General features: G+C 49.2%; 1 protein-coding gene across 8 annotated transcripts in view; it reads right to left on the bottom strand.

Moving 5' to 3' along the window:
- The window catches only part of NAV2 (neuron navigator 2), a 366,516-nt gene that overhangs the window by 140,730 nt on the left and 201,919 nt on the right, over positions 1-23,867 (bottom strand). For all 8 annotated transcript variants that reach the window (XM_059709138.1, XM_059709130.1, XM_059709131.1 and 5 more), the window contains 4 exons: positions 14,496-15,597; positions 9,401-9,513; positions 4,141-4,249; positions 1,899-2,288 (listed from right to left, as the gene is read on the bottom strand). In XM_059709138.1, the coding sequence (XP_059565121.1) occupies positions 1,899-2,288; positions 4,141-4,249; positions 9,401-9,513; positions 14,496-15,597 (1,714 nt within the window). The remainder of the gene's footprint in view (positions 1-1,898; positions 2,289-4,140; positions 4,250-9,400; positions 9,514-14,495; positions 15,598-23,867) is intronic.

Here is a 23,867-nt window from a genome sequence, read left to right as displayed (position 1 = left end):
AAAAATAAACTCTATTACAGGATATGAAAATTGCAAAGTAACCTGAAAACTCCTTGGTTATATATGACAGTGAGATGTGATAATGATAACCTTGAGGCCATGCTGTATTCCAAAAGTCTTCTAATTATAATGAAAAGATTAAATCAGAGGCAGCTTAATTTTAGTAATAGGCATAGGTTATTGTAGGTTTACAAAAAACTAGAAACACAAAACGATGCCCTACAGTTAACGCGATCATTTCATAGCAGTCCATCAACCTTCCCAGCCATTCTAGATGGCAGAAACTTGTTAGGTTATAAGGGTTTAGTGGCTCCTGTCATCCAAATTTTCACTACAGGATGGTTCTAAAGTAACAGGCAGAAAGCCAAAGCACCTCTATGTCTAAACTTTTAATTAACTCAAAGAACATTTCTAGTCAGATCAGTAGAGCTAAGCAAAAGTAAATTAATTTTGAAATAAATTCCAGTTGTGCTATTTCAACACAGCAATGAGATACTGGGCACGATGGTGCGGCACAGTGGCTAAGGAGCAGGACCTGGGCTCTGCCTCTGAACTACTACAGGGCCTTGGGCAAGTTAATTAACTTTCCCGAGCTTCAGTTAACTCATCTACAAAATGGGGATTGTGATATCACCTACCTCAAAGGATTGCTGTGAAGACAGAAGAAGGTAATATACATAAAGCACCTAGCACAGGGCTTGGTACAGAGTGGGAGAATGAACTATTATTCAATTATGAAACTACTGACTCAACCATGGGTTCTTGATCACTGTTCATGGAAATCAGTGGCACAAGTGTTATGCCTGATTTTTATTGTCAATCATTTTGGCTGCTAGAATGCTAGAAGAGGGAAAGATCTTGGAAAATTTCTGTGCAAGTGAGGGGAACAGATTAAGTCTCAGGCAAGTGGAATACACAGATGCATCTTCGGTTCACACAGCGATCGGGGAGTAGAGCCAAGAACAAGAGGGAGGCCTAGGACTGCACATGGTCACAGCGCGGCTCAGGCAGCAAGCAGCTCATTACAGAGAGGTTAGGTTTGTTCTGTCGCCCATGAATCCATGTGCTCTTCAATTCAGCAATATCTATAAGCTCCCAGATGTATAATGCACTGTGCATTTGGCAGTGCACAAGCCAGACAATGTCCTTGCTTCCTGGAGCTTATTATTGCAAGCAGGAGGGGATGGGGAGACCATAAAATCTAAACAAAGAATCAGGGTAACTTGAAACAGTGATAAGGTTTCAGAGGAACATAAGACGGGGTGATGGAGAGGACAGGGTAAGGGACAAAGCTACATAAACTACTTCAAGTTGAATGGTCCAGGTGGGCTCCTGCAAAGAGATGCCCGTTGAGCAACAAGAAGGAACCGGCCACGCAAAGATGTGGGGAACCGAATCCAGGCAGAGAAACCGAGGGTGCAAAGGCACTGTGGCAGGAAAGAGCTTGATGAGACTGAGGACTGGGAGGAACAGCTATAGCAGGGGAAGCAGGGGGTGGGAAGGGTGGAGAACCGTGCGATCTAAGAGTCAGGTAAGAGCCAGATCCCGTAGGACCAGGTAGGCCATGCTGAGGAGGCTGGACTCCACCCTGAGTGCCAGGTTTTGATTAAAGAACTGACACCGTGTGGTTTGTTATCAAGTGTCACTCTGGCTGCAGGTAGAGCCTTGCTAGAGCCTCCCAGTGAGGACTGCCAAGCCTGGACCACGGCCCAAGTCACGTGGTTCTTCCCAGAAGGTTTCCCTCTGCACCACACAGCCTTGGACGTGGACCGCAGAAAGCGAAGTAGGCAGCTTGATGGGCTCCAGAGAACTTAAAGTGCTGCCAACACAAATAAACAAACACACACTAGGTGCCAAGCCTTCTCCGCGCTGTGAAGAGAGAAACCCCAAGGACTCACCCGCTGGTGATGTCATCCGTCCGGATGTTCTTGCTCAGGACGTCCCCGTCGCTCATGTAGCCGGGGGCGTCCACGCTGAGGCCCTCCAGGTCCATCTCGTCTCCGGCCTTGTCGGAGACGTCCACGTGGCACACGCTGCTGCCCCTGGACGCCAGCTGCCTCCTCAGAGGGGCAGGGTACACGTAGCGGCCCGACTCGGTGTTGATGAACCGGCTGGCGTTGGCTCGAGGCGGGTACCCGTTGCCCATGGAGGGGGCGTCTCCTGCTTGGAGCCGAGGGCTGGACTGGCCGAGTCTCCAGGACAGAGGCGTGGGCCTGCCCGTCAAGCTGAGGATGCTGCGCCCGCTGACCTCCGTGGTGACGTTGGTGTCAAATGTGGTTTCTAATGTGCTGAACACATACAGGCCGCCTTGGGTTAGAGCCCACTAAGCCTAGAATCCTTTGCAGTTTATATGCTCTTTAATGTTTTTAAAATCATGAACGATTCCCCGTACACAAGACAGGATCCAACACCAGGTGCCCATGGGCCACACTCTGTTAGAACGGAACAGAGGAAGATGTGCACCCATACCGCATTCGGGAAAGCCCAGTGAAGGCTGTTCCCACCAAAACACGGCACAAGGCACTCATGACCACGACCTTGATTCAGTTACCTTAGCTACTGGAATCATCTTTCTAACCCAGGCAGGGACATGGAAAATGCTGCCCTGATAGCAATGGGCACAGAGGTCCCCCGCTGGGATGCTGCCTCACAGCTCCCCCTTCCAAGGGCAGGACGCACCTGCCCCCGTGCAGCTCCTAACGCCAGACCTCCTTCCCTCAGCCCCTCCTGACCGAGCAGGCAGGGGCAGCCTTGACCTTCTAACTCTCTCAGGTTCATTTCCCCCACACGTTGGCTTTACATTTTTGCCCTAAATGACAACTAAACCTGGGGCAAAAGGCTGGAAAGAGTGGTACGTGCTTAGGCTTGAGATCACATCACTTGGGGAATATACCAAAGTGCCAGGGTCCCTGGCACCGGGAAGACTCTTTTGCAGCCCCCTGTGCTTCAGCCCCGACACAGTCAAGGCAGGCGGGGCACCTCCTCAGAGCTGCGTGGGGTCTCCCACTGCGCAGAGCGAGCGGGAGTCTTGCCGGCAGGAGAAACCACCGAGCTGTCCCTTCTGTCATCATCATCCTAGTCCACGCCAAGGAACCCACAGTCAGTCCATTTCAGTGATTATGGTGGAAACTTAGGGGCGTTTCATATCTAATCACAGAGTCCCAGGGTCCAATGGGTGGCTCCATGCAATCAGAAAGCTAAAGGCTTAAGGGGCCCCCCACCAATGCCAAGTTCACTCTCCTCTGAAAGAATCAAGTTGTTTGGTGTCTCGGCTGCTTTTGTTTCCCTCTGATCCTGCCCTGCAAGTGGCCTCACTATCCGTAGGCTGGGGTCCCCCTAAAGTTTGGGCCCTGGTCTTACTTAAGGTGGAACCCACGGTGCTTCATCTCGAGCTGCCAAAACAGCGGGCAACAGGGAAGCCCTGCTGTCTCCTTGCTACTTCACGTATCAAAGCGATTGAAGATGAGAAGCAAAGGAGAGCCTGGGAGATGAGGCAGCAGGGGTGGGGTGGGGGGGAGTACCTAGGACATGGCCTTGATTACCAAAGCCAGACACAGGCCGTAAATCGCCATCCTGCCAAAAGCTTGAAGGGTGTCCTAGGGCTGCATCCTTTTCAGCTTCTTGCTCAGCAATGAAAGCAACCTGATAAATGTTTCCAAGGTAATGCTAGATTTCATCCAACAAAATCACTGTTCAAACACGACCATGCATTTTTATAAAGGTGACCTTACATGTCTTACACGCGTGCATGACTAACAACATTACAGAGTAACGACTATCCGAAGACGGGGCAGGAATTCGAGTTATTCACTTTATCGCTCAGGTCAAATGCAGTTCACCTGCTCGTTTCGACAGCACAGCGTAGTTTTGGGAAATGCACGCAAAGCGGAATTTAAATGGAGCTGGCTGAATGGACTGAGCAGCCTCCTACTTTGGGGAGGAACCTGTCCGTACTAATTCTTGCTACTTACACTCCCCTTCTGCCCGCTGCATGGCATTCTTTGTCAATTCCAGCACATTTGGCAATCAACGTTATTTATTCCATTAATAGCCAACTCAGTGACACAAACAGACTCAGGAGAAGCCGTGTGACCATCTAGTTACCAGCTAGTTCAGTAAAGCAATTCACACTTCAGATACCTGTGTGTAACCTGAGTTCCCCGTAAACTGGACATGGTCTCCTCCAAATTCTGCCGCAGATCGGCGATGTTCTTCACTGTCCGCAGTCGCCGGGCCTCGGGGTCTTCCCCTGGAAAGATGAGGGTTAGGACTGCTTTAATTCCCAGCTAGATGGTGCACGTCACGGGAGCAGGAATTGTGTCCATGATGTAACCGTGGCCCATGCTCAGGGCCTGGCTCACCACGGGTGCTTCAAAAGGATTTGCGAAAGAATGAAAGAATGAAAGAATGAATGAATGAATGAACGCATGCCCAAAGGCGAGTGTTAAATCCAAGGAGAGAAGTGCTGCTTCTCCCTCTAAATCCCTCCTAAAATAAGTGATGTCTAACTCGTGGGAGAAGCATAGAAACTAGTCTGAGACGTAAATACACTGTCACACTGATTCCAATACAGACACGCGCACATGTGGTCCGATTCCCAGGAGCGCTTTCAGCCCAGGTGAAAGTGGGTGAGACATTTTGTTTTCCCATCCATCGGTGACACACACTGCTGTCTACCGGCCCTACGTGACAAAGGGACTTGGCGAGGCTACAAGATCTGTGCTTATTCATCACAAACATGTCTACCGAGAGAGGTTTGCCTTTTCTTTATTATGTCGTCTTCAATTCTGGCTCTTCTACTCACTGGCTGTGGTATCATGGGGAAGGTGCCGACCCTCTCCATCCTCCTGATGCCGCTACCCTACAGTGAGGACAGTAACGGAACTGACTTTGAAGGACCACTGTGGAGACTAAATGGCACAGGGCTGGGGATCCCGGGGCACAGTGCCCACCACCAGCTTCAACTCATGCCCATGCCCGCTGGTGCTGCAGAGCAGGGAGCCACTGGGAAGACTCAGGGACTCGCTTTGGGAGACAAGGGAATTCCATTCTCTGGGCACAATTTTCCACAAAGTACGTGGCCCCGGAGGGGTCAAGCTGGCACGGATGTCCCAGGAGACGCAGGCCACACAAGGCAGAAGCCATGTGCTCTCTCACAGTAAGCAGCCTTGCTTCAGTGCTCTGGCTGTTATAATTTGTTTGGGAAAGAGGAACAGGGGAATGACCACATAACAACGAGAGGGACCAAACATCTTTCCCCCAGAGAAACCTCAGGGGCCGCTGAGAAGACGGAAGAGCCACGATCAAGGGTCTTTAAACACCTGTGACCATCTCAAGCGTGAAGCAACATTTTTAAAGAAATCTCCATAGAGAACATGGTCTATAGCAAGTGGAATCTACATCAGATGCTACGTAGGACTTCCAGCATTGTCATTAGCAGAACAATAGGCAGCTAAGAAATGTCACGGGATTAACCTTCTTTCTGAGACAGAAGACAAACTACTTCAATTGTTCTTAGCATGGTGGTGCCCGGAGGCTGGGGAATGGATTAAATAACAGTTATGTGACTTTATGGAGGAAATTTGCTTTAGCAAACTCTGTATACTTGGATATGCAAGTGTTTTCAATTTTCTCCCTCTTTTTAACCAAGAAAAATTTGGAAGGCATTTTTTTTTTCCCTATTCTTATCTGAAAAGTGGTCAGACTTATACTTCCCACCCAATTCTTTAAAAGACATCTATGTAGGTATGTGTTTTTGAATGAAAGCAGTGACGGAATGGCCCTGGCGGAATGTAATTGCATCGATCTCCCGGGCCATAGTGAAACATCTGCTGCTGCCGGCGTGGCCACATTTCATCTAAGTAAGGCTGCCAACAAAGGTAAGATCCTACGGACAGCTCTAGGCCCTGCAGCCAACATTTATTTTGAAACTAATGACCTTCATTAATTAGCTTAATCACACACAATAAGTCTAATAATTATTGATCCATGTCCCTATTAATGACATGGTTACTTGTGCTAACTCTCCTTCAGAAATTCAAAGATCTTTGAGATGGGATGGCATCTCCCCTTTGCATTCAGTAGCCCCCACACATATCTATTGATGCCCAAGAAATATTATTGTCCAAAAGACGTTTGGCCAGTGCAGGGCTGAAGAAAGAGCGTGGGCTTTGCATTCCGAGAGATAAAGGTCTGAATCGTGGCATGGCTGCAGATTAGCCACTTGACCTTGGACAAGTCACCTATTCTCTCCAAAGGACATCTGTGAAATGGGGATAAAATCCTTCCTTTCGAAGGGTAGGAGGGGGATCAGATGAGATGACACATAAGATATGCCTGGCACAAAATGAGGGCTCATTGGATTCTACTGTCCTGGTTCCCCCTTGGGGGCGTCTGGGGGTCCTGCTGGGAAATGTGCGCTTCCCGCACAGCCCTATATACACCAGATTCCAAGAGCGATACAGAAATGCAAACTAGTAAAATCACTTGCTCTGCTTAGGGGGTCATGTTCTGAACTGTCAATTCTGCCTCCTTGGAAGATGCCTGAGTGTAAGATTCTCCCCAGCTCTCAGACCAAACAAAGTAATAATATACCTGGTAGCCATGCTCTAGTGTAGAGAGCAGGATCCTTTCAGCTCATGTAAAGAGATCATAAAAATTAAGCTATTCCACGTCTACCTGTGCCTTTCGCGTCTGCCAAGGGCAGCCCTCCCTCAAGTCATTGGCCATGATGGAGAGAACACCGCACATTCTGGGCTGTGTTTAGAGATGTCGGGTGAGGGTGTTGAACATGGAAGGAACCTGGGATTCTTACTTGGAAGAGGAAGGCTTAAGGGACAAGCTGCTACATGGCAAAGATCGACATTGTCTGTGGGCTTTAGGAAGCTGGATTCTATCCAGGGATTAGAAATATAAGAATAAAGAACCCTGTTACCCATTAAAGCCACAAAACATGGAAAGGCTGCTTTATGAAGGAATAATCTTCCCGTCACAGGAAATACCCAAGCAGAATCTGAAAGAGGAGTCATCAGTGAGTGACAGGCTGGATAGTAAACAAACAGGAGTGTGTGGTTCCTCCAAACTCTGCAATCCAAGATGCGGTCTTAACTGTAATGCTATGTACCTGACAAAGCACCTCGGGAAAATCCATCTATTTGCATAAGCACGGGGAAGAACTAAGCAACTGATCAAACAGCCTCATAAAAGTCCATTCCTAAATAAACGCACCGTTCGTTTCCATTTCAAGGGATCAGTTATGGAAAAGTTAAATTCAACCCTGTTGCCACCATGCAGCGTCTCCACAAAATAATTCACCCCACAGTCACACACGTGAGGAGTCCTACTGCTTGGATGTAAAGACCCATGAAGAACTGTTCATTAGCCACCAGCACCATTTCACTGAACGGGGGAGAGGCTTGCTCAGGCCCGACTGGCTGCACAGGGCTGTTCCCCGAAGCAGCCGACAGCACTCCGGATCTCTGAGCTCTCGGCTGGTTTCACGGTCCCGAGGCAGCGGAGCCCTGGGCAGGAGGAGAAAAGCTAGCGATCACAGGCTGCTATTGGATCACATGCTCCAGAATGTGTTATGCAGAATGTTCTCTGGTGGCTGCTTTTCCAAATGTGACGTTTGCTGAACCGCATGCCTGACACGCATCCACACTGCTCCTCAGGACACACATCTGATCCACGCGGGGCTCTGAAGCCTGGCCTCGCTCTCTTGATGTGTGCACATAGAACACGAGCTGGGATGTGTGCGGAGACCTGAGCAGGCATATGAGCTCCACACCTTCCCTTGGTCCTTTTCCTGGGCTATCTGTGCCCGCCCATGCGTGCAAGGGAGCTACAAACCCCGGAGAAAAGCAAGCAGAATCCATCCCACATGTGGGGCCCCAAACGATTGGAAGATGGGTCGCTCACAAACGGCTTGAGCACTCTCTGCCCCATTGCTGTGCCCAGCTGGCAAAAGCAGAAGGAAATAGTTAAAAAATTCAGATGATCGTTGGAAATTAATCCTCGGAGCTACTGGTGAGATGGGTAAGATTCGATCATATGGGCTGCAGACCAATGCTGCAGCTGGAGTGGCTATTTAAATGATGTGGTCATGGACAATGAGTCTGATAAATGGATTTCAAACACAGATTCAATAACACAGATTGAATAACACAGATTCAATTTTCAGTGCAACTCTGGAAGTGGTAAGATAGGAGAATAACAGTCACTGCTAAAAGTGCTTACCACTCATTTCCCTGGTTAGAAGTTGCTGGAACCCAGGGCACAGTGGTCGGGAAGAGAGACAGAGGTGGACACCCAGAATGCACTGCAGCAGGCATTCTAACTCAGATGCTAAATTTTCTCCTTTAAATGAAGACTGAAGGTGTAGCGTTAATATTTGTGGAATTAATTCCATGACAGCTGTGGATTCTATGTTTTTATAGAATGCCCCTTTAATCATCATGGCCCGTGGTCGGCAAACTGTGGCTCGCAAGCCACATGCGGCTCTTTGGCCCCTTGAGTGTGGCTCTTCCTAAGCCTTAGGAGTACCCTAATTAAGTTAATAACAATGTACCTACCTATATAGTTTAAGTTTAAAAAATTTGGCTCTCAAAAGAAATTTCAATCGTTGTACTGTTGATATTTGGCTCTGTTGACTAATGAGTTTGCCGACCACTGGTCTAGGCTATAGTTAAATAATTTTTTTTTTTGGTTTTGGTAAAAGCAGCGTACTGTAATCTTTCCAGTTAATAGAGGATGCTGAGAACAATGTTCAATCGGTGTTTCCATACAGGAAAGAAAAAAAAAGGCAGTATCTTGAGTCCCAACTTTTGTTGGAAAGAGATTTTAAGAGTAAACAAGGTGCTTCAAGTTCAGTGTCAGAGCAACCCAGTGCCCCCACACACGTGAAATGGGACGTAGCTTAAAAGATGCTTTGCCAACAGGTAAGAGGCTTATGTGCAGTTCTAAGGAGGAGGGAACAGACTGTGTGAGAGACAGAGCTGGAAAGAAAGAGAAGAAAAATAATAATAAAAATTATAAATTTGTTTAGCTCCGTGGTCGGCAAACCGCGGCTCGCGAGCCACATGCGGCTCTTTGGCCCCTTGACTGTGGCTCTTCCACAAAATACCACGTGCGGGCCCGCACGTACAGTGCGATTGAAACTTCATGGCCCATGCGCAGAAATCGGTATTTTGTGGAAGAGCCACACTCAAGGGGCCAAAGAGCCGCATGTAGCTTGCGAGCCGCGGTTTGCCGAGCAGCAGTTGGCCGACCACTGGTTTAGCTCATCGATCAATGCCACAGCAAACCAACTTCGAATCATGCTGGGTTCATGCCCTCCCAGCAGGCGGTCCCACAGGAGGCCGCATCGCCAAGGGACACAGAGTTTCTGGGGCTCCACACTCACCGGTGAGTTCTTCCAGGGCAGGCTGTCCACTCTTGGAGTAGTGGCTGGGCTCCGTGCTCACCCCCGCGGAGCTGGACTCGGCGGTAACATTCCCTTCGGTGTCTGTCTGGGACCTTCACACACAAACCAAAGCAGAGATGCTTGTCACGAGCGGTAACTCCCACGTCTGGACCACTGCGTTCTTTCCACAGCCCCTCCCCTCCTCCCCAGCCCCTCCTGCAGCAAGAAGCTTTAGGATGGAGCAGACCAGCAGACTGACGCTAAATAATTCATTTGCGCATGTGGAGCAATGTCCTAGAAACAGAGAGAGCCACCAAACTGGAAAAGATGAAATATTCATCGCCCAAATGGAGGGTCTGCTCTCCTGCACTGGGGAAAGCTCCTCTGTGTCCCCATCAGGGCGCTGGGTCTGGCAGGAAAAATGCTGGAGAGTACTGGGTGGTTTGGACCATTTAGTCAACGCCAGACAGCGACTTCTACGTCACCAGCAACACCAGCAAGTCAAGCATAAGATGACTCCACTGGCAGCCCCCTTCCTCACCCCACCCCACCCCACTCCTCCTGGCATGGGCTCTCTGGAAAGGTGACTGTGACACACCAGTCAGGACTTCGTGCCAAGCAGGTGTGTTTGCCCTCCAGGTGTCTGATTCACAGCTCAGATCTGCTGACATGAAAGGTCTCATTGATCATTCTTTCAACATTTGACTGAAATGTGTACTTCCCCAAACCTTCTCCAGGCCCTTATTTGTCAAGACAATTGAGGCAACGGCTTCATGCAATGTGTGCTTGCCCTGACTACCCCTGTTCATTTAGGGCATGCAAATGTATAGCGGCATTCAGATGCATAACCCCGGGTGTAACATTATTAATTCATTAGCATCCTGAGCTAATTCACAACCAGACTTCACTGTCTATGAAGAAAGCATTTGCCAAGAATGAGAACTGTCTTAAATGTGGGGGATGTGCTGATAACCCTCAAGTCATCTATCTAGTCCTCCTCCCTTTGGCCTGGAGCCATCGGTTCCCAGTTCTGGTCATCTCTACCTTTAAAGAGTTTTCATATTCCCAGTGTTCCTCTGCATCCGCTGGCCAGAGGCCCAGCTCTCTTCATCTCTGCCTCGGCCCCATCAGGGCTTTGTAAACAGGTACGCTGCCTCCAGCCCGGGGGCTGTACGTGGCAGCCAGGTGTAAAAACCAACCCACAGATTATGTTCTCATTGGTATGCACACTATTTGAAAGCTTTTGAATTAGTTTCAACATTTAAAAATTGGGAGATTTCACAAGAAATAGCTGGAATTCTGCCTTCTCCAGTAAAAATAAGAAACTCTGGATTGAATGCGCTCCACCTGCCGGTGACACGTGGTGACTGCTCCATCCAGAGGCCTGGAGTTCCCTCCGCCACAGCCCGGCTCATCCTGAGACTCGTGTCTTTTTATACTGCCTTTGGGGCCCAAGCAGGAGACGGGCTCTATCCCAGGCTGCCCCTAGGCCTGCTCCTCTCCCACACCATCTCCACTGTTCTCTGTGATCCTGATGTGACCACATCACCCTCTGATCAAAGGCCACCAATGGTTTCCCATTTCCCACAGAATAAGGTCTACACTCCTTACTGCGTTAGAAGGTGCCCTATTGCACGGAAGTCTTCCTTCACTCCCAGCCCCATCTCCTGCCACTCCTGCCCTGTACACACAGGCCTGCCCTCTGCCCCACCCACACGTGGCTCCTCTCCATCCCCAGATCGTGCCATGTCTTTGGCGGTGTTGTCTCTGTAGTTGTTGTGAGCTCTGCCTAAAGGCCCCGCTCCTCTTTCTTCTTTAGTTTGCTCCTAATCTGCCTTTAAGATGCAGTCCCGAGTCATCTTGAGTTGGAAGCCCTCCCTGGCTTAGCCATCAGCCAGATGATCACGCCACCCCGTGTGCATGCCTACAGCATTCCTTATTCTCCTGAGGCCTGCTCGTTACACTCTGATGTAATTAATAAATCTTTCCTCAACTAGATGGACAGCTCTGCAGGCGAAGACTGGCTCTTTGACATGTGCCCATAAGAACACCACTTGTTAAGTTCACACTCTGAGCAGGCACTCAAGGCAGGATAAATGCACTGAATGAATGAATGAATGAATGAGAAACGTTTACGTCTAGGATGGCGCTGGGCAGCGGGAAGAACATCACACTTGGGGCCTGACCCTGTAGCTGGCTTCAGGTCTGGAGTCCGTAACTTGACAGCCATGCACATGGGAGTAAGTCACTTCACCTCTGAATCCCCGGGCCTGCATCCGTATAGTGGGAACAACGGCAACCTCTCCTGGCTACTACAAAAACCACATGTGGGATGACATAAAAGTGATAGAGGCGTTCACTGTTGCTTCTACATTGATAAACCAAATTCATTCTGAGTGATTCCTAAAATGATTTATCTTCCTTTCATCCCCTGGTAAAATCACTAACATGGAGAGGATATGGGGAGAGCCCTGTAGGTTACATACAGCGAGCCATCAACTGGAGAGAGGGATTTAACGCATCAAGGAAGTCTGCACCATTTTAAAAACCTGTTTGATCGAGTCTCTCTCTCTAGAGATGGAGACAATCAGTCGCAGAGATGCGCGATCTGCAGAGCGGAGACAGTGCAGTGGCCAGCAATGTTCTCTCTCACTGAGCAGAGGGGTTAAACACTAGCTCCCCTGGCTATTAGCTCTGTGACTGAGAGCAAGTTATCTAATTCCTCTAAGCCTCCACTTGTTCAGCTATAGAACGGGGATTTCAAAAAAGGTAGGCAGCTCATAGAAACGTGGGGATGAAGAAATGAGCCGAGGCATGAAGAGCTCTTAGCTGGGTCTCTGCGCACACATGGTGCTCACTCAGCGGTGGTTCCTGAGGCCAGTCCCAGGACCACACAGGGTGCTGCAGGAGGGACAGAGGCCAGGGGCCCTGGCTCCATCTCAGCGCTTTCCTCCCCAGCCTCTGCCTGGCTCACCTAAAGCGAAAAGGCACCTCGAGGGGCAGAGGGACATCAGACAGGGGAAGCTTAACGTGAGGCTTGACAGATACACAAGGAATTTTCTCCTTCCTCCTACTTGCCAGACGCTTGCTCTTTACCATTAAGAGTGTTTCCTCTCATAAAAAAGCTTGAAATGTTTGCCCTGGACAGTGTTCTCAGTGGTTAGAGTGCCAGCCTGTGCACCGCAGGGTAAAGGGTTCGATTCCCAGTCAAGGGCACGTGCCTCGGTTGCAGGTTCGATCCCTGGCCCCAGTCGGGCGCATGCATGGAACAATCAATTGATATGACTCTCTCATGTCGGTATTTTTTCCCCTCTTTCTCTCTCTCCTGCCCTCCTCCCCGCCCCCCATCTCTCCTTCCCTTCCACTCTCTCTAAAACCCAATGGGAAAAATATCCTCAGGTGAGGATTAACAAAAACAAAACAAAAAAGCTTTGAATTTTTAAAGAAAGGTTAGATATTTTATAAACTTGTAAATGATTCCAGACCCAAAAACAGGGGGGATAGGACTGATGGTGATCAAAGACTGCCATATATTTTAATTTTGAAAACTGTTCAGAGAACAACTGTATTAAAAGCTGTGCGTGCAGACGAGTGCTGAGTCGTTATCTAAGCCTTGGCCCTCTTCTCTGGACTGTTAGCTGAGCTGATGACGTGATTTAATAAAAAGATGACTAGCTCCCAGTTACAAGGTTCGGGCGTGACCCTCAGGCCTGACATTGCCTCACTGGCTGGACCCAGCTGGCTTTACTCTGAAACCACTCCAGGCAGTCTTGCCAGCAGCTATTGGCAGGAGTGCTAACAATCTCCTAGGACACCACTCAGGCAGGGAAGCAGGGGAATGGGCACGAGTCTAAGCCTATGAACGGCTATGTACACACGTGTGCATATGTGCACTAGCATTTTATATACAAATATGTACCTGTGCTTACACTTACATGTGACTGTTGATGTACTTCCACATACCTATGGGCGTATGAGTGTGTGTGTACAGCTGTGTATGTGAATGTACTTAGGGTGGAAACTATAAAATGAGAGCATAGGATATGGCATTCAATCATTCAATCCTTAGTCCCCTTTTGCTATGTAGAGGTATCGGTTATCATCCAGCTGTGCAGTGTGGTCAAGGACACGACACATCCGAAGCTCAGGATCGATCAACTGCCTACTGTGAGCACAGCTCTGGGGCTTCCTTAGGATCAGTGCTAGGGGAGCTGCCATCTGCTGGAGAGGACTCCTCCACATGCACCAAGTAGAGCCCGGCCAGTGTCTGCATCCCGCAAAGGCGTGTGGTGGAGCTGGGCAGCCAGAGGCTCTCACGGGGCCAGAGCCACACAGAGCAGAGCGAGCAGCGCCTGGCTCCACGCATGTTCCTATGGATGTGCTGCCATCAGAGTCAGAGACCGAGGGACAGATAACAGACAGAAGGACAGTCGGATGCAAACACCCAGGCTTGTCTCCTCAGTACACCCTGGTTCTTTCCTTCTAGAATTGGCCCCGCTCGCCGCTCCCCATCTCCCTCTTCCTGCTCTCTCCTCCGACACCCCAGCACACAGCAGGGACTGGAAACGTGCTTACTCTGTGTGCTGTGGTGAGAAACGGCGTCCAAGACCACACCTCTGTGAGGAGAAGCCTCAGCTACTCAGCAGGGTGGCTTCTGGGGTTTTCATTTTTAAAGTACATTCAGGATGGGCTGATGTTGGAGCCTGCTGAGTGACACCAAACCACCCCTCACGCATCTGCTCATGCTGCTGCTGCTTCTGAAATGCACCCCCGCACCTCTCCCGCCCCCCCCCCCACCCTCCGCCACCCAGTCCCCACTCCCCATCCCCACAGGCCTGGTGCACTCCTACTCATCCTGGGTCAGCTCAAATTTGACCTCCTCTCTTTAGCTTTCTCTGACTCTCCCCAAGCCCTGCTGTATTCATTGTTCCCTCAGGCGCACTGCCTATACCTCTGTGAGAGCTTATCCCTGGTACCTCAGTTGTTGACCTAAATGTTCCCAGAGGGCAGTCCTGGTTCCTGCCCTCAGTCACCTAGAAGCCACCAGAAAGCCCCCTTGTCCATGGCCCGGGGAGGGCGTGGCGGCTGCTCCTACCTGTACAGGAACGGTGCGACCGTGGCAGTGTTGGGGTGGCTGTACTGCTGCTGGGGCTGAGGTAGCTGAACACTGACGGTGTTGCTTCCTGTGGTCTGGGTGGTCCCGACGGAGCCGCTGACAGTCTGGCTGCTGATGCTGTGGTTCAGGGTGGTCCCGCCGGGGCCTCTGCCTTCCGAGGACGCCAGGCTGGAGGAGGAACTGGAGTGTCTGCCGTCCAGCTGGGGCTTCTGCTGGGGCAGCCCCGAGCTCGGCTTCCCACCCCGGCTCCGCTCCCCGTCCTTGGAAGGGGCAGGGGCACTTGGGGACTTCCCGGGCATGCTCTTCATCCCTGGTTTTGGTATTCCACTGAGGGAAGGGGCCGCGGCCTCCTTCTTGGCACTGCTGAGCTTGCCCCCTTTGGGGATGAAGCTGGCGATCTTGGAGGACTTTTTTGGCATCTCGGTCGCGGCTGCCCCGCTGGGGTCTTCTCTGGGCCCCTCTTTGAGGTCCGGCCTCTCCGTCACAGAGGCTCTCTTGGCAAGGTCCTTGCTTTTCTCCTTTTCCTTCTCCCGCTGCTGTTTCTCCTTCTCCTTCTCGTTGCCTTTCGGGGAACTCTTCTTGGTGGTCAGCGCCCGGCTGAACGTTCTCTGGGCAATGCCCTTGAGTGCGATCTTGGGGCTGCTGGAAGCGGGGCCCGCCGTGGAGAGCGTGCGGCCGGTGGCCTCCATCTCTTCGCTCTCTTCGACGCTGGACAGAATCTCCAGGCGCTCACAGCTCGTGTCCCGAGACCCCGGGCCCTCCCCTGCCTTGGAGCCCCCTTTGCTGTTGAAGAGTTTCAGCTTTTCCAGCATGGACTTCTGGGTGTTGGGCGCTGGCTTCAAGGCTTCGGGGCTGGGCCTGGGGGCCTCGGGCACGGGCTGCTTGACCGAGAGCATGGACGACGTGGCGCTGTGCTTCACGCTGATGGACTTGCTGCGCCAGGGCTTGGTGGCCGCGCCGGGCTGGGGGATGGCCGAGGAGACACCGCAGTTAGCAAGGGTGGAGCTGCTGCCACTCTCGAAAGAAGCAGGTGCACTTTCGCTCATCCCGGGGTGGGAGGAGGTGGGGCTGGCCAAGGGCTCTGCGGAGAAGGGAGAGAGAAGGGAGACTGAGTTACACTGGTGGGCCTGCCTCACTGACGGCGAGGAGGGTCGGCCATGGTGCCTCAGGCGCTCACTCCCAGCCCAAGTGCCTCAGAGCCCCACTCCCTGCTCTGTGCGTTACCTGAGGCTAATTTCAAATCCTTCCTCGACTTCCTCCTGCTCTCCATCACTCACAGTTCACATTTCCGCACGTGCTGTGCAAAGGCACGCTGATCTTAAGATCAAATGTGCATGCACAAAGCACAATTAACACTTATATTTACAGAAAAAGAAACAAACTCACACCTGCACCCCCACTGTGGTGTTGTAGGAAGGATGCAGGAAATGTCTACTGCTTTTGAGTTATTCAGCCCACAGCACCATTTCCCAGTTACGAGAAACAATTGAGCATTATCCAACCCAACTTTAAGAAAACAATATAGCAGATACATTAACACAGAACAGGCAAAAAAAGAAGAAAAAGAAAAGCCCTGGCCAGTGTGGCTAGTTGGTTAGGCACCCTCCTGTCCTATACATCAAAGGGCTGCCGGTTTGATTCTGGGTCAGGGCAAATGACCAATACATAGGGGGCATGCAGGAGGCAGCCGATTGATGTTTCACTCTCACATCAATGTTTCTCTCTCCCTCTCCCTTCCTCTCTCTGAAAATCAATAAAAATATTTTTTTGGAGGGAAAAAAGGAGTAGAAGAAAACCAAGCATCATCTTCACAGAAGGATGATTACCCACAGAAGTTGCTAAGTCCCATCAGAGCAGATCCGTTTTCCCTATGTTTGGCACTTTTAAAGAGTTACAAACACGATTCAGACTAGACTTAAAGTAGGAAAGACTTTTCAGCTTAGCGGATAAGCTGTGCACAGGGCTTCATTGTCGCGGGTTATCTGAAAGTCAAGGCTTCCCCCTTGGCGCTCAGGGGGGATGTCCCCGGCCAGACTCTGCTCAGAAAAGCCTCAGCATATTTCCAAACTGGAACTGGAATTTATTCTGGGAAGGGCGGGTTCCCAACTGGAGTTCTGCTCACCACCAAGGGGGCCCCTATCACGGACATGAGCACCGTAGCGCCCTCCTCAGGAACAGCCAGCACCACACAGCCCTGGCTGTGACTAAGGGGGGCGTCAGAGCCAAGGCAGCAGAAGGCCCGTGGCGGCTGAGCCCCGTGCCCACCCGCACCCGCTGCGCCTGCCCACCCGCCTGCCCAGTGCACAGAGCAGACGGATGCGGCACTTCAGACCCCAGAGCGCACATCCCTGTTTGCAGTCAGAGTGACAGGACTTACCGAGCGGCAGCCACTTTCTCCCGAAACAACTCCCTGTGAAAAGCTCTCCTACCAGAGAAGCTGTCCTTCCAATTGTCACAAGTGTTTCTGGTTAAACTGCTCATGTTTCTAATTAGCTTTTGTCATCCGTAACTGCTCCGGTGCCCAGAAGCCGGCGGGATTAACGGCTGCTTCTTCTGCTCTTTCTTTCCTTCTTTTCTTCCTCTCTCTCTCTCTAATACCTATCTTCCGCTGCCTTCTAGCAACAGAGTAAACTGTGTACAGAGCGGCTTTTTATGATTTAAAAGTCAACGGCCGCCCAAGCGGAGTGAAGGCAGCCCCTGTGTGGGACACGCGCAGTGCGGGGGGGTGGGGGGGTAGGGGGGGTGGGGGGGGGGGAGTGCCGGGGCAGGGGAACGGCTTCCCTCGCTCTCAGCTGCTCAGGGAAGCCACAGCCCAGGGTGATCCAAAGCAGACCTCCCAATGTTTTAAAACACATACATCTTCCTGACTTACTGGGGATTTGGGTTGGGATGGGGAGTGGGGGTGGGGTGCTGCACAATCCTCCCTAAGAAAACTCACGGGGCGGTGCTGGATCTTTTCCTGGGGAGGCCGGAGACTGGCTCAGAGACAGGCTCATGGCACCCACCCACACTGCCTGCCTTCCGAGCTCTCGCAGCCTGGTGCTGCTTCCAGAGGGCCTCGGGGTGTCGGGGCACAGTGTTTGGCACACACGCGGTGAAGAGGGGATAACTGCCCAACTTTAGGGATGAGGAGACTGAAGCTCAGGGAGGGCTAACGACAGACCCTAACTCATGCAGCTGGAAGCGAACGTCCCTGCAATGGGACCCAGGGCTCCTGACACAGTGCTCCTGTGGGACCACGTCACGGCGACCTCCTTTGAGGAAGAATACCTTTCAACAACAGCACGTGAAGGACGAGAGTGCTTTCCAGGCACCGCCTTTCCTATTGCCTAGGTGTGTTTATGACATCTGAGGTGAGGCCTGAGCCAGCCCAGACACTGGAAAGGAGGCAGCCTGTACCCCAGAGGCCGGCTCTCTGGAGGAAATCCTAATGCCCTTCCAATGCCCAATTCTATTTCTCTTAGGACAGCTGTTCTCCCTTTATCAGGGGAGGCTGAGACCTGGGCAGAGCATTCATTCATTCATTCATTCATTCATTCATTCATTCAATATATCCATTCATATCAATAGTCACTCATTCAATGAGCACCTTAGTATGTGCAGACATGGTTCTAGGCACTTGGGATACATCGATGACAAACAAAGATCCCTGCCCTCCTGGAGCATACATCCTAGCGGGAGGAACAAATGACAGTCAACACCATTCATGAATCCATTGTACCATCTGTTAGGAAATAAGTGCTCAGGAGAAGGGCACTTTGGGAGCAGGTTGCAACAGTCTTACAGGAATGACGACGTCACATCTAGAGGCACACTGCTCTTCCCCAAAGAAGTTTTAGGCATATTCCCCACTGACCATGCACTGACCATACACACATGAATCACTGGGCCGTCTCTGCTCCCACGCATTCCTTGGAACTCATAAGGCTTGTTGGAAATGGTTTCGATGAGAAATGCCCTTACCTAGCATCTCTGTGTATTTTTTTTTAAATGTTTTTATTGATTTTTAGAGAAGAGGAAAGGAGAGGGAGAGAAGGGAGGGGAGAGAAACATCGTTGAGAGAGAAACATTCATAGGCTGCCTCCTGCATGCCATCTACTGGGGATTGAGCCCAAAACTTGGGCATGTGCCCTGAATGGGAGTCGAAACAACGACCCCTCAGTGCATGAGGCGATGCTCAACCAAATGAGCCACACCAGCGGGGCAACATATCCATCTGGAAATTAGCCAACAACTAACTAGCTAAGGACTGACCCAGAGTTACACAGGCCCCGGGTTTGTCTAAGTGAAATGTGCAGACTAACTGAAGATGCTCGTCTCCCTCAGGAAAGATGTGTGATGGAGGGAAAGGGCTCACACAATGTAGGCGGGACAGGCACTCACAGAGTCACTTCTCAGGCCCTGGTGAGACAGCTCCCAGAAACTCCTACTTGTCTTTCAGACCCCAGCTCAGTGCCTTCTCCTCCGCCACTGTCTGAGACCCTCCAGCTGAAGGAACTGTCTGGCTTGCATCACATGGAACTGCTCCCTACTCTGTGTTTTCCTAGGAGACTGCCCATACCTCCCCATAAAAGGATTCTGGGGGGCCACCTAATTACACCAGGCACTGGAAATACAGAGTTGCATAAAGTGCAGCTGCTGCCCTCTACGAATTCACTGTCCAAAGGGGCAACAGACCTCAAAACAGAACAGAGCAATCACATAAAGGGCTGTGAGGGCTGTACAAGACCCAAGGACCGGGATCCACCAATTCTTCCTGGAGGGTTTGGGAAACTCTCACAGAGGAGGTGACTCGAGTTTGTCATGCTATGGGCTGGTTTTTTATTCCACTGGTCTGTGAGTTCCTCCAGGACAGACACCCCCGCCCCCTTCCCGATTCATCTTTGTGTCCCAACACCTGCCAGAGCCCCGGAAATGGTTATACAGTTAACCCTAGAAAAACAGCTGAATTTCATGTATAATTTTGACTCCCCCAAAATGTAACTACTAACAACCTACTACTGAGTGGAAGCATTACCAACAACATAAAGTCCACGAATACATATTTTGTATGTTTTATGTATTATATACTGTGTTTTTACAATAAAATAAGCTAGAGAAAAGAAAATGTTATTAAGAAAATCACAAGGAAGAGAAAATACGTTTATAGTATTTATTGGGGGAAATCTATGTATCAGTGGGCCTGCACAATTCAAATCCGGATTGTTCAAGGTCAACTATACATGGTTTCTGAATTATTGGTTGGTAGTTTTGACATTTGCAAGTTATAGTTAATGCAATGGGAGACACAATTTGTGATTAGTCATTAGGGTTTTATTAAAACTTCTCAGTCTAAACTCAGAAAAAAGACAAAACCCCACACCCCAGGATCAGGGCTTGGAGCTTCAGAACCCCTCCTCCCTGCCCCCGTTGGCCCTTAGCCTGGGCTCCCCTGGTTGTGAGATCCTGGGGGCATCTGAAGGACACTCATTACTGCTATAAAGGGAAGCACCTGGAGATGCCTGTGCACTTGCTTTCCAGAACTTCCCTAAGCAGGAGGACAAGGCAGCTGAGGTTCAGATCAATACTGTCGCTTGTGTCATGGCCAAAATCCCCTTAATCATGAAGGGGGCTCAGGGTCCTGTGTGGTCTGCCCAGGTTCACTTGACACGACTCTGTCACTCACTTCAGATGCTGGTGAAGTGGCTGGTGGGGCCTGCTCCTCTGTCTTTGGAAAGCAGCCATCTTTAATACCAGGTGCTGAGATTCTGAGCACGAGTTTTCTTACCAAGCCTCAGAGCTTGTCATCAACAAAGGGTGTGGCCCTAGATATGCTGTTTTGCCCCTCTACGCCCCAGTCGCCCCACTTGTAAGAAACAGGATGAGCTGTCTCCCTAGAGTCCTTTCAGCTCTATTTCTATCCCATCTCAGCGGGACTCCACGTGGCCCTGTGTGGCTGGGCCACAGCCAGGCCTGTCCCTCTGGCCCATGAACGCAGCCCACTCACCAAGTTCTACCATCACTCTCAGCTGTGACACACAGGGCTTCTCCACCTCCAAACAGTCCCCTCCAAAGTCCTCTCAGGATGTTTACTAATAAATGGAGAGACCTGGTCCAAGTATAGTCAACCTTGGAGAAGTTTCTAGTGAATTCAGAAATGCTAGTATTGTATGAAAGCAAGCATGGAAAAGAGAGGGTGGGGTGAGTCCTTTAAAATTAAGAGCACTTCTCTCCTTAATAATGGAAAGCTCATTTCTTTTCTCATGTCTGGGAACCTTTGTTAGAGCAAAGGCATTGAAGAGGGAGAAAGGAGAAAAGCCTGAAAGAACATCAGTATTTCCCCAACACTGCCATGTGGGCCTCTGAGGGAGGTGACCTTGTTTTACAGGGCACATGGGTGAGCACTTTTAGATTTTAAAAGTTACATATTTATCTTATTGCATATTAGGAAAGATAAATAGCCATCTATAAAGTTGCAGTTTCATGACTATTAAATGTAGATTAAATTTGAGTTGATTTAAGGAAAATAGGAAACAAACAAATACAAGTGGTTCACAGATTTGGCAAAAATCACGCGAAAGGTTTGTGAAAGACTAAAGTTGGGGAAGCACTTTTCCATTAAACAAGAAATATTTACGTTATATTAAATCTTTTTAAATGTAATCAACCAAATAGAAATCAAGTCAGAAGGCCCAAATAAAGGCAAGGTTGAAAACTAATCTAAGATGGCTACTTTTAGAACTTTATACATATTTAAACATGACATTTTGCTGAGAATGGCCAGATAGGGCAACATGACCGGGCTTTGTTTAGCCAAAGATATTTTTTAAAATAATCCCTTTCACAAGTTTTTGATTACTAAACATAGTAAGACTGACAGTTTACATCACACCCAACAAGTCTCAAAATACCGTAAGTCAAACTGATAAATACCAAGACACCCTCTTAGGATGTACAATGAACTCTGATAGGTGCTGATCACAGGGCCCCAGACAGACTTTATGTCCCACTAACGGATCTGCAGGCTGCACATCTCGGCCTGTAAAGACCAGCTTACAAGGTCCACCCACCACCAACTGACAAACCACAGCAAGAAGAAAAAGTCTCATTTGAAATATTGCAGACAGGATGCCTTTGAAGAAAGGCTTTTATTTTGCTAATTTTTTTAAGGGTTTAGGGAGAGCATGAATCCTCCTTCAGGAAGGGGAACAGCTTGGTTTTTCTGGCAACCAGCCTTCACCTTCCCAGACAGTAACCGAAATACTTTGTAAATGAAAATACTGTCCACCACAGATAAACAAGCGTGTCTTCCTCTCTCCCTCCACGAGGGCCAACACTGGCCCCGGGTCCCTCTGTCCCCAGCATCTCAGTTCAGATCTGAGTTAGGGAGATGTTGGTGGTCTGGTCCCAATGCCAGCAGGTACCCAGGGAGGGTACTCTAAACCTGCGGATCCCACCTCCCATCACCCTACTGTGATTGCAAGCCTGCCTCGGGGAGGTTTCCCTGCCTAAGTCTTCCCTGTAATCTTCAGGAAAAGGCCTGATTATTGGGCCTGGGAAAATGTTTGCAATTTCCTATAATTTGTTAAGGTGTCAATCTTGAGCATTCGAATGTGTTAGGGTAATTGAAACCAGTTGTGTGTGTGTGTGTGTGTGTGTGTGTGTGTGTGTGTGTGTGTGTGTGTATAAGTACATAGACTCCAGGCACATAGACTAGAGACTGTTTTCAGAGCTGCTTAAGTCAATTTCTTCCCAACCCTGTTAGCCACCAGACCACAGAGCCTCCCTCGATCCACTCAGTGGTGCTGCAGGATGCCCTGAGCCTGGCTGGAGAAGCTTTCTCAGAGCTGTTGTGACCAATGTCTACTATTAAGGGCACAGGCTTCAACACAGTCTTCTCTCCAATTCCTTCTTGGAGAGAACCCTTGGAGGTAGGGAGAGGGAGAAGGAAGGCATGAGAATCACAAGGACAGTGAGAGGGCATGGAGTGAGAAGAAGCTGGGCTCTGGGTCCATATGCTCCGAATCTTCTTGTGTCTACAATTCCACAAGCTCCTGGAACAACCGAGTTAGAATACAGATAGTGATTTATACAAACAAATCTTTTTTTTTAAGTTGTTGTTAATTCAACCCCTGTCAAAATCCCAATGATTGTGGGTTGTTTTGTGTGTGTGTTTTTGCAGAAATAGAAAAATCCACCCTAAAATTCATACAGAATTTCAAGTGACTCCAAATAACCAAAACAATCTTGAAAAAGAACAAAATTGGAGATCGCATAAGTCCAGATTTCAAACGTACTACAAAACTACAATAATCAAGTTTGTGTGATACTGGCATAAAGACAGACATATAGACCAATGGAGTAGACTAGAGAGCCCAGAAAGAAACCTTTGCATATATGGTCAAATGATTTTCAAGACTATTCAATGGGGTAAGGAGAGTACATTCAGGAAGTGGTGCTGGGAAAACTGGATATTCACAGGCAAAAAAATGAAGTTGGATTAATACCTTATACTATATAAAAAATAACTCAAAATGGATCACAGACTTAAACGTAAGAGCTAAAAGTATAACGCTTTTAGGAGAAAACAGAGGACAAAAGCTTCATGACACTGGACTTGGCAGTGATTTCTTGGACATGACTCCAAAAGCAGAGGCAACAAAAGAAAAATAGATAAGTTAAACTTCCAAAAATTAAAAACATTTGTGCATCAAAGGGCACTATGAACAGAGTGAAAAGGCATCCTATGAAATGGGAGAAAATACTTGCAAATCCCATATATAATAAGGAATTGATATCCAGAATACAAAGAGCCCCTGTAACTCAACAACACAACAAACTGATTAAAAATGGGCAAAGGACTTGAACAGACTTTTCTCCAAAGACGATATCCAAACAGCCAATACGCACATGGCAAGATAGTCACATCGTCAATCATCAGGAAACGCAAAACAAAACCACTATGATACACCACTTCATACCCATTAAGATGGCTATTAAAAAAACAAAAACAGAAAATAAGTGTTACTGTGGGAATGTAAGGTGGCACAGCCATTGTGGAAAACACAATGACAGTTCCTGAAAAAAATTAAACATAAAATATGATTCAGCAATTTCAATCCTGGGTAAATACCCTAAACAAAGTAAAAGCAGGGACTTGAACAGATATTTGTACACCTACATTCACAGCAGCATTACGCACCACAGCCAAAAGGTAAAAGCAACCCAAGTGTCCATCCATGGATAAACAATAAATATTGTTTGGATAAATGAATGGATAAACTAAATGTGGTATGTACATACAATGCAATGTTAATTCAGCCTTCAAAAGGAGGGAAGTTCTGACACGTGCTATATCATGGATGAACTTCA

Source organism: Myotis daubentonii, chromosome 9 (assembly GCF_963259705.1).
Source record: "Myotis daubentonii chromosome 9, mMyoDau2.1, whole genome shotgun sequence".
In the NCBI taxonomy this organism is placed as follows: domain Eukaryota; kingdom Metazoa; phylum Chordata; class Mammalia; order Chiroptera; family Vespertilionidae; genus Myotis; species Myotis daubentonii.
The sequence above is the reverse complement of the archived record's forward strand: the minus strand, read 5'-3'. Positions and strand labels throughout refer to the sequence as shown.